This window comes from Eulemur rufifrons, chromosome 7, assembly GCF_041146395.1.
Source record: "Eulemur rufifrons isolate Redbay chromosome 7, OSU_ERuf_1, whole genome shotgun sequence".
Lineage (NCBI taxonomy): Eukaryota > Metazoa > Chordata > Mammalia > Primates > Lemuridae > Eulemur > Eulemur rufifrons.
This window is the reverse complement of record NC_090989.1, coordinates 170,339,696-170,352,048: the sequence shown is the minus strand read 5'-3', so window position 1 is coordinate 170,352,048 and position 12,353 is coordinate 170,339,696. Positions and strand designations below refer to the sequence as shown.

The following is a 12,353-nucleotide window of genomic DNA, read 5'->3' as shown; positions in this document are numbered from 1 at the left end:
CTTGTTTCCTTTTAGGAAACAGACCTTAATTGGTTACCCCCACATCCTTTAGACTGGTTGGTTTTATGCAGTTAACAATGGAAGGGCCATTCATGAATGTTTATTTTTAAATTAACGTTTTATTGCCTCGGTGAGATGTAAATATGACCATTCTTGAAAAAGAATTCTAAGTAAGACTAAAGTCTCCTTAAATGAGTCCCTGTGATTCCTGCCCTTCCTTGCCCCACCAGAAATATCTGTTATCAGTTTGGTGTGGACGTTCATGGAAGGCAGAAGCCACGCGTGTGTTTGAGTGTGTTTGACGGCTGTCTCCTGCTGTACTTGCCATTCTGCAGCTTGCTGGTTTCCCTCCACACTGTGTTTTGGAGACCGTCCATGTTGGTCCTGTAGAGATAGCGTCTTCCATTTAACCTCTGCAGACTGCTTTATAGGTCAGCTATCCCACGGCTTTTTAGAACTTCCAGTTGTTTCCAGTTTGCTTTATATCAACAGTGTTGCTGTGAACATCCTTGTGAATGCACCGTTGAATATGTGTGCAAGTGTTTCTGTATGATAGTGAAAAATGTCCTGTATTTTATATATGGAGATCTTAACAGATAGAGAATTGAAGATTGGCCAGAGTCTTGTAAATGATGAGCAGAGTGTGGATTGAAACCATTTCCCCTGATTCTACCTACCTAGTTGGAGATTCTTTACAAGTTTTTGTAGAAGGTCACTGGGATCCTGGGCAGAGTCGAGAGCGGTAAAAGATAACTATGGGTGAAACCTTGCTCAGTCTAATTAACTAAGTTCACTCTGAATTAGGAGAAAATATGAACTTAAAGATGTCATATTATATAATTTTGAAGTTTATGCAGTGACCCACACTAACATAACCTGGTAAAATTCCTTAAGGGAATTATATTAATGAACCAAGAAAAAGCACTTAATAATTATTTTTAAGAATAAAGGCGTGGAAAAATTGTTCAACACAGTTTTCTTATCTGTAGGCAAGATGTTTCTCTTACAATCTTTTTCATATTTTAACATGCTTATTAGCGAATGATTTTTCCCTAGTTAGAGCACGATAACCATAAGCACTTCCTTTTTGAATGATATAAATCAGCCAAGGAGGGTGAAGGGTGGGGTTTCACCTTGTGTAACTACTCTGGGCCAGGTACGAGGCTTTCAAGCATTTTCTCTTATTATTTTAACAATCTTGTGAAGTGAATCATCTTATTTCTACTTCCTAAATGGGTAAACTGAGACAGAGGGCTCTAAAACACCTTGCTTATCTGGGTTTGCCTGACGTGAAAGAGTAATACTCTATTATCTTATAGTTTCCTTAGATTAGGGCCCTCAGACCCCCTGCATCAGAATCTCCTGGAATACTTGTTAATACTGCAGATTCCCGGGCCCCTGATGGTGGAGCCTGGGATTCTGCATTTTTAACAAGCTGCCAAGTGTTCCTTACTGACTCTGAGCCACTTTGCCAGAGCACGGTGACCTCATTTTGGTGATGTGAGGAGCCTTGCCAGAGAGTGTCCCCCCCACCACCAATGCCTCTTAGAGCAAGTGACTCTCCTTATGCCTCACCTGCAGTGAGCACATGAGCCCTGCTCACCTGCGCGCTTCCTCCTCACTCACCCGCTTCCCGCACCTCCTGTTATTTGCGCTGAACCTAGCATGGCTCATGGTTTGACAGGTCACTTCTAAAAAGTTGAAATCATCACGCTCTATAGGAATCGCTTTCCAACACAGGTTGAAATCTCCAGTGCAAAATCACCAGATCCCAAGTGTATCTTCTGTGCTTTATGCAGATGGAATCTGCATTTTGCTTTCTAACCCCTGCTTAAAAAAAAAAAAAAAAAAAAAAAAAAATGAGACAGCAGCTTGCAGAAATGATTACTTTTGGAACACCAATATGTGCTTCATTTTCCTTTCTCGCTTCCCTTTCCCACACTCCCCTGGTGGTAGCTTTCCCATAAGTCTGCCCCTAATTGCTGCTGCCTTTCCTAGAAGTGAGAAGATCTCCCGTCCCTTCCAGCTCCAGCCCTCCCACAGGCGACAGCGTTTTGGAAGAGCCAGCTAGATTCAGTGACCACCTTTGCCTTCCTCTTTCTCCATTATTATCTTTCTTTCTGGAGCTCTGTGAAATTTTTCTTTCCCACTCGCAAATGACATGCTTTCTGTAGCCCGAGCTCTAGTCCTTTCCAACAAGCCGAACAGGAGGTTGCTTGGATGACTGGCAGGCATCGAGCCAGGCATGAACTGATCCAGAGGGGATCCTAGACCAACTTGGATCTGTGTTCACACGTTATCATTCTTCACTGGCAAAAGAGCATCCGTCTTTGTTTTGGTGTCGAGCTCATCCAAATAAAGAAGGCATTTCCTCTCCTGAAAAGGCAGAGGGGAAAAGAAAAAAAAAAAAGAAAGAAAAGACAAAAAAAGAAAAAAAATTAATTTTAACCATGTACTCCTTTGAAACTAAATATATACCCCTTCCTCTGTCCTGATTGGTCCGCTTCAATTGACAAGTGGATCGTGTGGAAAGGAAATATCCTGGACTTAATTGTAAGTTAAGTCTCTCTTAATCCAGAAGAGCATTTGAGATTCTGTCCAAGTGTTCAATTTCCCAGGCCGCTGAGGTCTGTGAATTTCTTTTCCCAGCCTCCAGGCTGCTGCAGTACAAGTCAGCATAGCTAATGCAGATAGATCTCCTGCCTCTCGCTCTCCTCCTCCCTCTGCTTTGATTCGATATGAACAGCCTGGTAACTCCGATGCTGGGGAGAAATCTGACATAACTCTGCAGATGGCTAGGTTGCCATGGAACACCTGGGGATTGTTCTTTAAAGAAAAGGTAACATTTATATGCTAATGATTTCTTCCCCCCTCCCCTCCTTGTTGCATTTTTTCCAGGGCTGCCAGTTCCCAAGAAGAGCCCAAAGTCGGTAAGGACTTGTCAGTTACTTGGTGCTGGATGGGGTTGGGGTTGGGGGCTGGCGGGCTCGGGGGGTGGGAGGGTATGTTGTCCGGCTTCACTTCACTAAATGTGTTTTTAGAGTGGATGGGGGAGACAGGAGCCGGGGCTCATTTTCTTAAGTTCTGGGAATCAGTTTAGTATAGAAGGTATTTGGGCTTGTCTTTAACTGTGTAGTGATTTGTGGGCAGGCTGCAGGAACCAGGATAAGAATGCATGTTTGGAATCTTCTCTATACAAATGTATCACAGCTCTCCTTCAAATGGATGAGTTTCTTGGCTGTTTTAAGTTGCTAAAAAATGCTATTGTTTCCTTTGGAAGGAGGGAAAAAAAAATCCTCCACCTGCTCCGTGAGTAGCATTGCTCTCAACTGGTGTTCCCAGCCGTTCACATGGCTACCTATTCTCTCCCTCAGCTTTCTTATGCACCAGGGGATGAATTATTTACAAACTAAAAAGCCTGTATATTTAAGGAAGAATTGTTCTGCCCTGCCCTGTATGTATGACCATGCCCAGATGGAACAATGGTCATTGCCCCAGCACTGAGAATAAGACATTTTCCTTGCTGTGGAAATGTCCTTTGTTGTTTTGCTAGCTTTAGCAGCATTATGCTGCAGGTATAGGATTCTTTAAAAAAAAAAAAAAATCAATGTTTTGCTGTCCTTTCTAATCTGGTTTCCCTGAAGATGCATTACCTAGTTGACATGTTAGCTAATAGCTTAGAGGCTATAGTGTTTTGCTTGGTGGTATGGGTTTTCGCTCCCCGGCCGCTAATGACAAATTAAAATGCTACTTAAAAACTCAAAATCTGGAACTCCAGTGCCTGTGAAATTGATCTGGGTGGAAGGGGCTTCCCAATTCACTAACATTAGGATAAAGAGGGATGCTTCCATGTGGCTTAGAAGATTTGGGGGAGGGAATATTTACAGTTTTCTGCCATTCGGGAAAGGAGAATCTTTAAAACTTTGCAGCTGTAAGCGCTGCAGCTAAATTCTTTCCACCTGTCTCGGAGCCTGGCAGCACGAGGCAGAAGTTTATTAAGGAGATGAGAGAGGGAGCTTCCTGCATTCTTAAACCCCACTCCTGAGTTCTCCAAAGAGAAAAACCTGCAATAATTGATGTGATTCCGATGGCATAGCACCGTGGCAATTGGAACATTGACTTCAGGGCTGCTTCCCTTGTCAGATTGTGTTAATGTCTAGGCAGAAAAGTGCTGGTTGGTGCCCACATCAGAACCACAGAGATGCCAAAGTGTGTGCATGTGCGCATGTGTGTCTCCCTGTCCTTGGGTCATAGTAACTCAGCCTGCAGAAAAAGAGAAGCAAATCTGGAAGATGTGTCTCATAAGCTTGAGTTAGCATGAGCCACCCTTTTTTCTCCTCCACCCCAGCTGTACTGTGTTGATACATGGACTTATTTTATACACCCCATATGGAGTGGAGTTGTGACGAGGAGCATGCTCGGGGAGACAGAGCGGTTTTTGCACAGGTAGCAGGACATCAGGTAGCAAGGCATTCTTTTCTGCTTTGCATCCCATTTAAAGTTAGTGTGCAAAAGGATCTTTGTAATTCATTTTCATTTCTCCTTTCCCAAAGTGTTCTGGAATTACCTGGTGAACTCAGGGGGTAGCAAATAGGTATTGAGCCAGCATTCACCAAGTCAGTAAAGAGAATTCCCTGTGACAGTTAATTTTTGTAGAAGCCATGTCATTAGCAAGCAGCAAGCCAATTACTCGGGCTGCATTCCTAAGAAAAAAGCTCTCAACTGCTTTGCCCACAGTCTGCTGGCTGTTAATTACCGCAAGCTAAGAGAGTGGTATGTTGCTGGGTTAGAAAAGAGTAAGACCCCCAGCTTGGGGCTTGTCCTTACCTGATTTCTGTGCCAGGACAGGGATGATGGTTTTCACAGTGTGGCTGGCACACTCTGGCAGCTGCTGTACAGGATTTGGAGGCTCTCAGCCAAGGTCTGCTGTTGGCAGTAAAGCGGTGCTCACATCTGTGATCAGTGAGAGCTCTGTACAGGTGGGTTGAAAGCTGTTTCCCTTTCCCAGTTTGAATTTTGATGATGTCCTGCCAGAAAGACAGATGATTATGAGGGGGTTTTTTTGGTGGGGTTGGAGGGAATCCATGGGAAGCTGGATGTCTGGGTACTAAAAAGCCATTCAGGTAATGACAGATAGGGTCAGTTATGCAGGATGCGTAATTCAAAGCACACTGATTGTGCCTAAGTGTGATTCACTGAAACTTAGCAACAGCTCTCTGCAAACCAGGACCATGGGGTTGTTTTGTTTTGTTTTTCTTAGAAGCTCTTGGCATTGTTGTCGTCTCATATGACCGACAGCTTCCTTTTGTCTTCATACCTTTTTTTTTTTTTTAAGGTTTTCAATAATTAAGTAGTTGGGTTTTTATTAGAACAGAAGGACTTCTCTTTTTTATCTTGTTTCCCCTCCTGGGTAGTCCCTATAGTTTACCCTTAATAAGCAATTTCACCTACTAGATTTAATTTAAATGTTGAATTTGTGGTTTATATACTCAGCGGGGACAATGGCAGTATATTAATAAAATTTTATTAATTTAATACCTTTTTTTTTTTTTGCCAAATAGCAGAGACAAAAATAAGACGTATTTGCTGTCAGGTTCCAGACCTCTCTAGGAAACTGATTCAGTGGCCCAACTTTATCATCCTGACCAAAAACTTATTTAACTGAGACTCTCAGTTTAAAGCACACGCAAGGATCTAGTGTATGAGAATTTAAAACTGTAAATATCACACCAAACCCTGAATTTTAAGTCACTATCCACCTGCGTTTTCCTCCTAATTCATTTCCCAACTATTCCCTCCCTTTCTTCCTCTCTTCATGTGTCCGTTTATCCATCTGTCCATCCATCCATACGTTCATCTTTCTTAGTCATCCATCCGTCCATACGCTCGTCCACTTAGCAAACTAGTATTGAGAGCCTGTAAAGTGTCAGGTTTGGTGTGAGACACTGGAAGTACTAGAACAAATAAGATGGTCATTGCACCTCTCTTCTTGCAGCTTGCAAACACATGGTTTATCGATTGCTCCTTTCAATAAAAAGGATTCATTGTCACAAATTACCAAAAATGTTTATGTATTCTTTCCACCAGTATCTATTGAGTTCCTTCTGTGTACCAGACCCAGTACCAGTATTCAACAGGAACTAAGAAGACATTCTTGCCCCCATGGAACTGGGGAGAGTGAAACAGTAACTCATCAACAGGCAGATCTATACAGACCCTCACCCCATGGAGATTAAAATCGATGAGGATGTGCTTTCAAACGTTAATAAAGCGGAAATATAACATAGAACCAAGTACACACATAATGAAAATCATTCAGCTCTTATTTAAGTCCTGTAAGTCCTCATACAATGCCAAGACCCAAGACTGGGTTAAGTGCTGTGTGATTGGGCTATGGAATTCTTTGGAGTTCCCCAGCAGCCTAGGCAACACAGGAAACCACATTATATGCTTAGCTATTATTGTTGGATGAAAGAAAGGGTACCATTTCACTAATGAGAGAAAATTTTCCTAGTTACTAAAAAAGTGCTACACAAAGTTTTCATATAGGGAACAATGGATGGTGGGCAAGGCAGTCTCCTCAACTTCTTTTTTTTTTTTTTTTTAATTTAAAATGGTAGTTTTTATTTTTTTTTTCCTTTTTTTTTTATTTCAGCTTATTATGGGGGTACAAAAGTTCAGGTTATATATATTGCCCATGCCCCCCCATCCCCCTGAGTCTGAGCTTCAAACGTGTCCATTCTCCAGACAGTGCACATCGCACTCATCACGTAGGTATGCACCCATCCCCTCCCCCCACCCCCATCCCCCCAAGTCAGAACTTCAAGCGTGTCCATTCCCCATACAGTGCATATCGCACTCATCATGTAGAACAATAAGAAAACAACTTCTTTATAGCAAACATAGCAAGCTGCAAGGTAGCGATAGTGACAGGTTTTTATTCCACCATCCCCATCCCTTTCCCCTGCAAGCAATGCTAGAGGAAATTGCTGCAAACTAGTCATTAAGAGATGTAAGGGAGAGACTCCTCTTAAGTAATGTGCACATTGAGCGACTCCAGCCTGAATCACTCAGTTTTATGTACCCTGCCCCTTTCTCAGACTCTGCCAATTGTCTGGCACTTGTCCTCCTACTTTTTCCCTGATGCCACTTGTCTGACAACCAGTACAAAAATCAATCCCATCAAAGCTTCTACAGGCTACAAGAAGCAGCAGTGAGAATAACAGTAGATGAGAGAGGGGATAGAGTCACTTAAGTTTGTCTCCTTGCCTCTTGCCTCCCATGAGAACTCAAGTTCTCTGCCTTTTGGAGCCCTGGAAGATAGACGCTGCCATTGTATTAGATTCCTTAAACATCCAGTGTGAACCAGAATTTATTTTCACATCCAATCAATGCTTTCCTTTTCTTCTCCATTAACTCCTCTTGCCCGCGTTTTTGGAAGAAATCGTTTGACTTAGACCCATAAACAGACAAAAAGAAGGACCATCTTCTGCTTTGGCTTGGGTTCGAGACTCTGCTTTTCACACAAACTTTAATGACATTGACCTCATACCTCATCAGCACTTGGAGTTTTTCCTGTTGTCCATGTAAATCGCTGCAGTAGCCTTCAGTCTTGGCAGATAAGTGAACTGTAAATAATTTTGCTTTAAAATGGATCGATTTGTCATTTTTAAGCCACATGAATTCTTTTCATCATTTAAGCTCCTAAGTGCTATCTGTATTCATTTGCTCTTCCGAGCAAATATTTTCAGTTCACTTTCTAAGTACCTGCATTTCAAAATCATTCTGTGAAATAATGGTGAGCTGATTTTTTTTATCCCCCCATATCCATTTATAAAAACTGTTGTATCTTCCCAATTCCCCTGGCCCGGCAGTGGTAAGGGAATCATTCGTTTGGGGGGGGGGGCGGGGGCTGGTAGGGTTTTATTTTAAAAGGTCTTATGATACAGGTTCATGGCCAATGTGTGATCAAGGACATTTTATGAAGTTTTAAAAATTGAGTCCATTTCCTCCTTCCTAGTTAGCTGTGATTTGAAACTCAAATAAAATTCTTGCTTCAAAAATATCAGCAGAGTGACAACAGTTAGCGTTGGAAATCTCCATCTCAGTATCTGACACCCTCTCCCAGCCAGTTTCTCAAGTTGGAGACTTTGGGGGTAGATAACCTTGTCTCCTCCTCATCCTCCTCCACATTCAATCTGCCAGCAACGCCTATAGCATTTGGCACCACAGTGTCTTCTGATCTCGCTTGTTCCTCTCGTGGTCACTGTGGCTACCCTGGTGTAAAGCCCCCTCAGGCCCCTCACGTGGACTGCAGCTGGACCCTCCTGACTGGCCTCTCCACTTTGACCCCTCTGCCCCACCAATCCATTTACCACCCAGTAAAACCACCAGACCAAACTTTCTGGAAATACATTGGCTCTTGGCACATCCCTGCACTTTAAATGGATTAATGGATTCCCCCTCTTGAACTAAGAATAAAACCCAGACTCTTTACAGTAGCCCACAAGGCCTTCGAGTTCGTCTCAGGCTGCCCCACTCCCTTGCTGCACCACGCTAACCTTTCTGCTCTTCACACAGTCCAGCTCATTTTTGCCTTGGGGACTTAGCACATCCTCTTTCCATTAATGGGATGTTCTTCCTGAGTCCTCTCTTCACCGCCTGTCTAAAGGACATTACAGTATGTTGTTATCTATGCATAGTTGATTATTAATCATGTACACACACTCACCAAGAGCTCAGGTACCATCTCTTTCTTATTTACACGTAGTATCCCTCAGTTTCTGGCACACGGTTGGTTATGGATGTGTATTTATTGGGTGAATGAATGAATGTATTGCAGGTAGTCACTCAGGAGAGCCTGGTCTGGATGTTCTATATTGGTGTTCTAGGTGCTTCCATCCATCCTTATTCTCAGTCTGCGTAGGGCTCCTTTAACAGACTTGAAAGTGTGCCGTTAACTGCAGCTACTTGTCTTTGGGCTAATGTGTCACCTAGAAAAGTGAAGTGAAAGACAATCACATTAGATGTAAATCTGAGCCTGTGTTATAACTAGTTCAGAAGTAAATTTATTCTCATGCCCAAGCCTTCTGGGAGGTAATCCAGACTGCTGAAAGGGCATACAAGTTGACTTTAATTTGGGAGATATATAAACACAGCTTTTCTCCTGAACAATCCAGGGCTCTAACCAGATAAAGGACAACATCATAGCTAATTAGCACGCTCACAGAAAATAAAAAGGCAGCTTTTGAAGTCCTCTTTCCCCCATCCCCCACGCATACACAAACAGAGCATAGCTTCAAAAAACCCAGAGTGCCAACGATGTATTAAATACAGAATGCATCTTCAAATGAACACATTTTCTTCATTGAACTTGAGAAGGAACAAAGAGTGAGATTAAGTCTTAACCGAGAAAAATCCAAAAAGCTTCCAGATTGTCGTGTGTTTAGCCCATTAGTATGCCATTTATAGGTGCCAGTTAGTGGTAGTTTACTGGTGGCACAGTTTTGAGAGCACGTTCTCAGGATGCTCCTTTACTTTTATTTTCCAAATTGAGGGATAAAGTTTAGATGGTATTTAAAAGGGACTCAGAGGTGTAGTTTAACTGAGGCAATTTTGCAGACTCATTCCAGATTGTATCTGTCATTTTGTGTTAAATTGGACCTAAATGAGTCATTTATTGGGGAGGTGAGAAAGAGTGTTATAATTTGAAAAATGGCCCAAGTGTTTCCAGTAGACTTCATTTGCACACTCTGTTTATGGTGAAGCCATCTCTCCAGTTAAATTGAAGAGATCTAGATCTTCCATGTCAGAGATTTGTTATACTAGGACAGACATTGGAGGGCCTCAGAAACAGCTTACATGACATCCTGAATCTGTGTGCATGCATGTATGGGTATGTATGTAAAAGCACATATGCATTTTCCGAGGGAGAAAGGTCCAGGACTTTTATCAAACTCTCTGAGTGGTCCAGGGTTGCCAGAAAGATATTTTTCTCTGATTCAGAAAGATATTTTTCTCTGATTTCAGGAAACCTTTTCCACTCTATTTTTCTCTGATAGAGTGGAAGAGGTTTGAGTTAGGTTTCAAGAGGTAACTGCCCAAGAAGATAATGGGACAGAGACTACAAGGTAACCCTGCAAAAGAAGATTCTCTCAGGTAATGGCAGTTGTGAAGAGTAGTTTCAACACAAAGGAGACTAGAGCTTCCAGGGTTAGAGCCTTCCTTTAACTGTGAAGTGAATTTGGGGTTGCTGGACCGATCCTCCAATCGGGCATCTGCTATTTATTTGAGGAACGAAGAGAGGGTGGGGATTTGAAGGGGGGCATGTGACTCAGGATAAACTCGGAGGTCCTTTATTGAATTATTTGCTTTTGCATTTAACATATCTTCCCCATCCCCACCAGAGGTGAACAAAAACAAAACACCACCAAAATGTAAAAAAAAAAAGTGACAGCCACCATTAATTCTAGTAATACCGGAAAGTATAAAGATAAGAGGGGAAAACCCACCCATAATGGCATGTTTTTCTACGTTTTGTAGTGTGTCCACACCAAAAATGGACTGATACTATACATGGTGGTATATAAATAAGACCCTTGTAAAGACCATGTTAAAGAGGAAGGAAAAAACCCCATGTGCATACAGAAGACAATGGGTATTGATTCTCCCGTTAACATTTTCTGACCCTGGAAATCTTTAGCATGTCTCCCAGGGAAGCGAGAGGCATTGCACTTCTGGGGCAGAGTCGTATACCCGGCCTTGTGAGCTCAATAGGGAAAGACACTGTTGGAAGTTGGCAGAAGCAGGTTCTGTTTCAAGTCCTTGGAATGCTAATCTGTCCAGCTCTGAGCTGAGCACTTGATCCGCAAAAGACAACCATGGTGACGTGGGGTGATGGTGGTGTTTGTCCCCACCCAAACGTCAGTGTGTTTTCCTGGCATCTTCACCCGTGTATGTTTTCCCCTTGAATCTGCACGAATTAAGCCTCTCATAACAGTTTTACCAAGACCTCTGTGCTAGCTTGGAATATGGTCTTCACATTTCTCCCACAGTTACACCGAGTACAACTTTAAATGTTCTACCTTACCATCATTAAATACACGCCCGATTTTTCCCAACTTGGAATCCTTGCCGAAACCTGTATTCAGATCTGTCGTCTGTAATAGTCATGAGCAAATGAAGTTTTTATCTTCCTTGGGGTTTCTTCAGATGCTTGCTTCAAAGCAAGGACTGGAAGGAGAAGTGGAGGGACCTGAGAAGTAAATGCAGAGGACCTTGGGAATTTCCAGTGGAATTCCAAGGGATTGAAATACAGAGGATACCTGGGGAGAAAGCAAGGAAGACCTGTCATGATAGGATTGATTGTAACACCTGGAGGAAGATTGGGGTGCTGTAAAGAACTTTAGGGAACTGGAATGCTTGAGGTCAAAGTTCTTTTAAACTACTTTAAAAACATGAGCTCTACAGGATCTATAAGAGAGGATGGAGAGGCCCTTCCTGTCCTCTACCCTACACAAGCTCTTAAGCAGAGAAGTATAGTGACATGGTGTCTGTTACATAGAAGGCAGCTTCTAGGATTTTTATTTTGAATGGGAGAAACTAAATACCTGGAATTACCACAGTCTTTTATGGGAAAACACAAGAACTAAAATTATTTTATTTCCCACCCAGTATTTTTCCTCCCACTCAGTTTTTGCTCTCCATTCATTCACCATTCAAACAAAGAGCACTTCATAAAATGGGAAGGGTCTTTGATGAGCAGGTTTCAGTGAACAGGGACTTGCTTATTCTATTGAACTTTAAAGGGAACTCTTCTCCTTTGAATATTGCTTAGACTTTGGACAAGTTGCAAATCTAAGAAGGCTGACCCCCTCAGAGGTCAACTCATATATAAAGTTTGATCCAGATTTTGAACCAGCAGTAGTGTTGGCAGTTCAAGAGGTGAAATGTAATGCCTGCAAAATTGATTAGCTAGAAATTATGAAAGCTCTTCATATGATAGTTATTTATATACATATAAATACCAGTGCACATATAGTGCTAGGCATGATTTTTAAAAGATACAACCTCTATTTCTTAGAGTTTAGAAGGACTAATGGCAAACCCTTAGAGAGGAGTTGGGTGTTTTATTATTAAAAGATGCAAGACATGGAGTCCCAAGGGGCATTTTTAGCCCTGATTGTATTTCTTCTGGATATTATAGCCTTTCAGTTAAACCACTCATGGTATTTTGTGTCACATATTTTTGTCAAAAACCGGATACGTCTTGCAATAAACGAGCCCTGTGTCTTAGCTGAGAACCTGTGATGAAAATTGGATTTGTTTTCTGCTACAGCCCAGAGAGCAGTACG

The 12,353-nt window shown here is 42.2% G+C and overlaps 1 protein-coding gene across 12 annotated transcripts in view; it reads left to right on the top strand.

Moving 5' to 3' along the window:
- Nucleotides 1–12,353, top strand: part of MAGI1 (membrane associated guanylate kinase, WW and PDZ domain containing 1) — a 607,075-nt gene that overhangs the window by 558,004 nt on the left and 36,718 nt on the right. For all 12 annotated transcript variants that reach the window (XM_069476028.1, XM_069476033.1, XM_069476032.1 and 9 more), the window contains one exon: nucleotides 2,899–2,930. In XM_069476028.1, coding sequence (XP_069332129.1) covers nucleotides 2,899–2,930 — 32 coding nt within the window. The remainder of the gene's footprint in view (nucleotides 1–2,898; nucleotides 2,931–12,353) is intronic.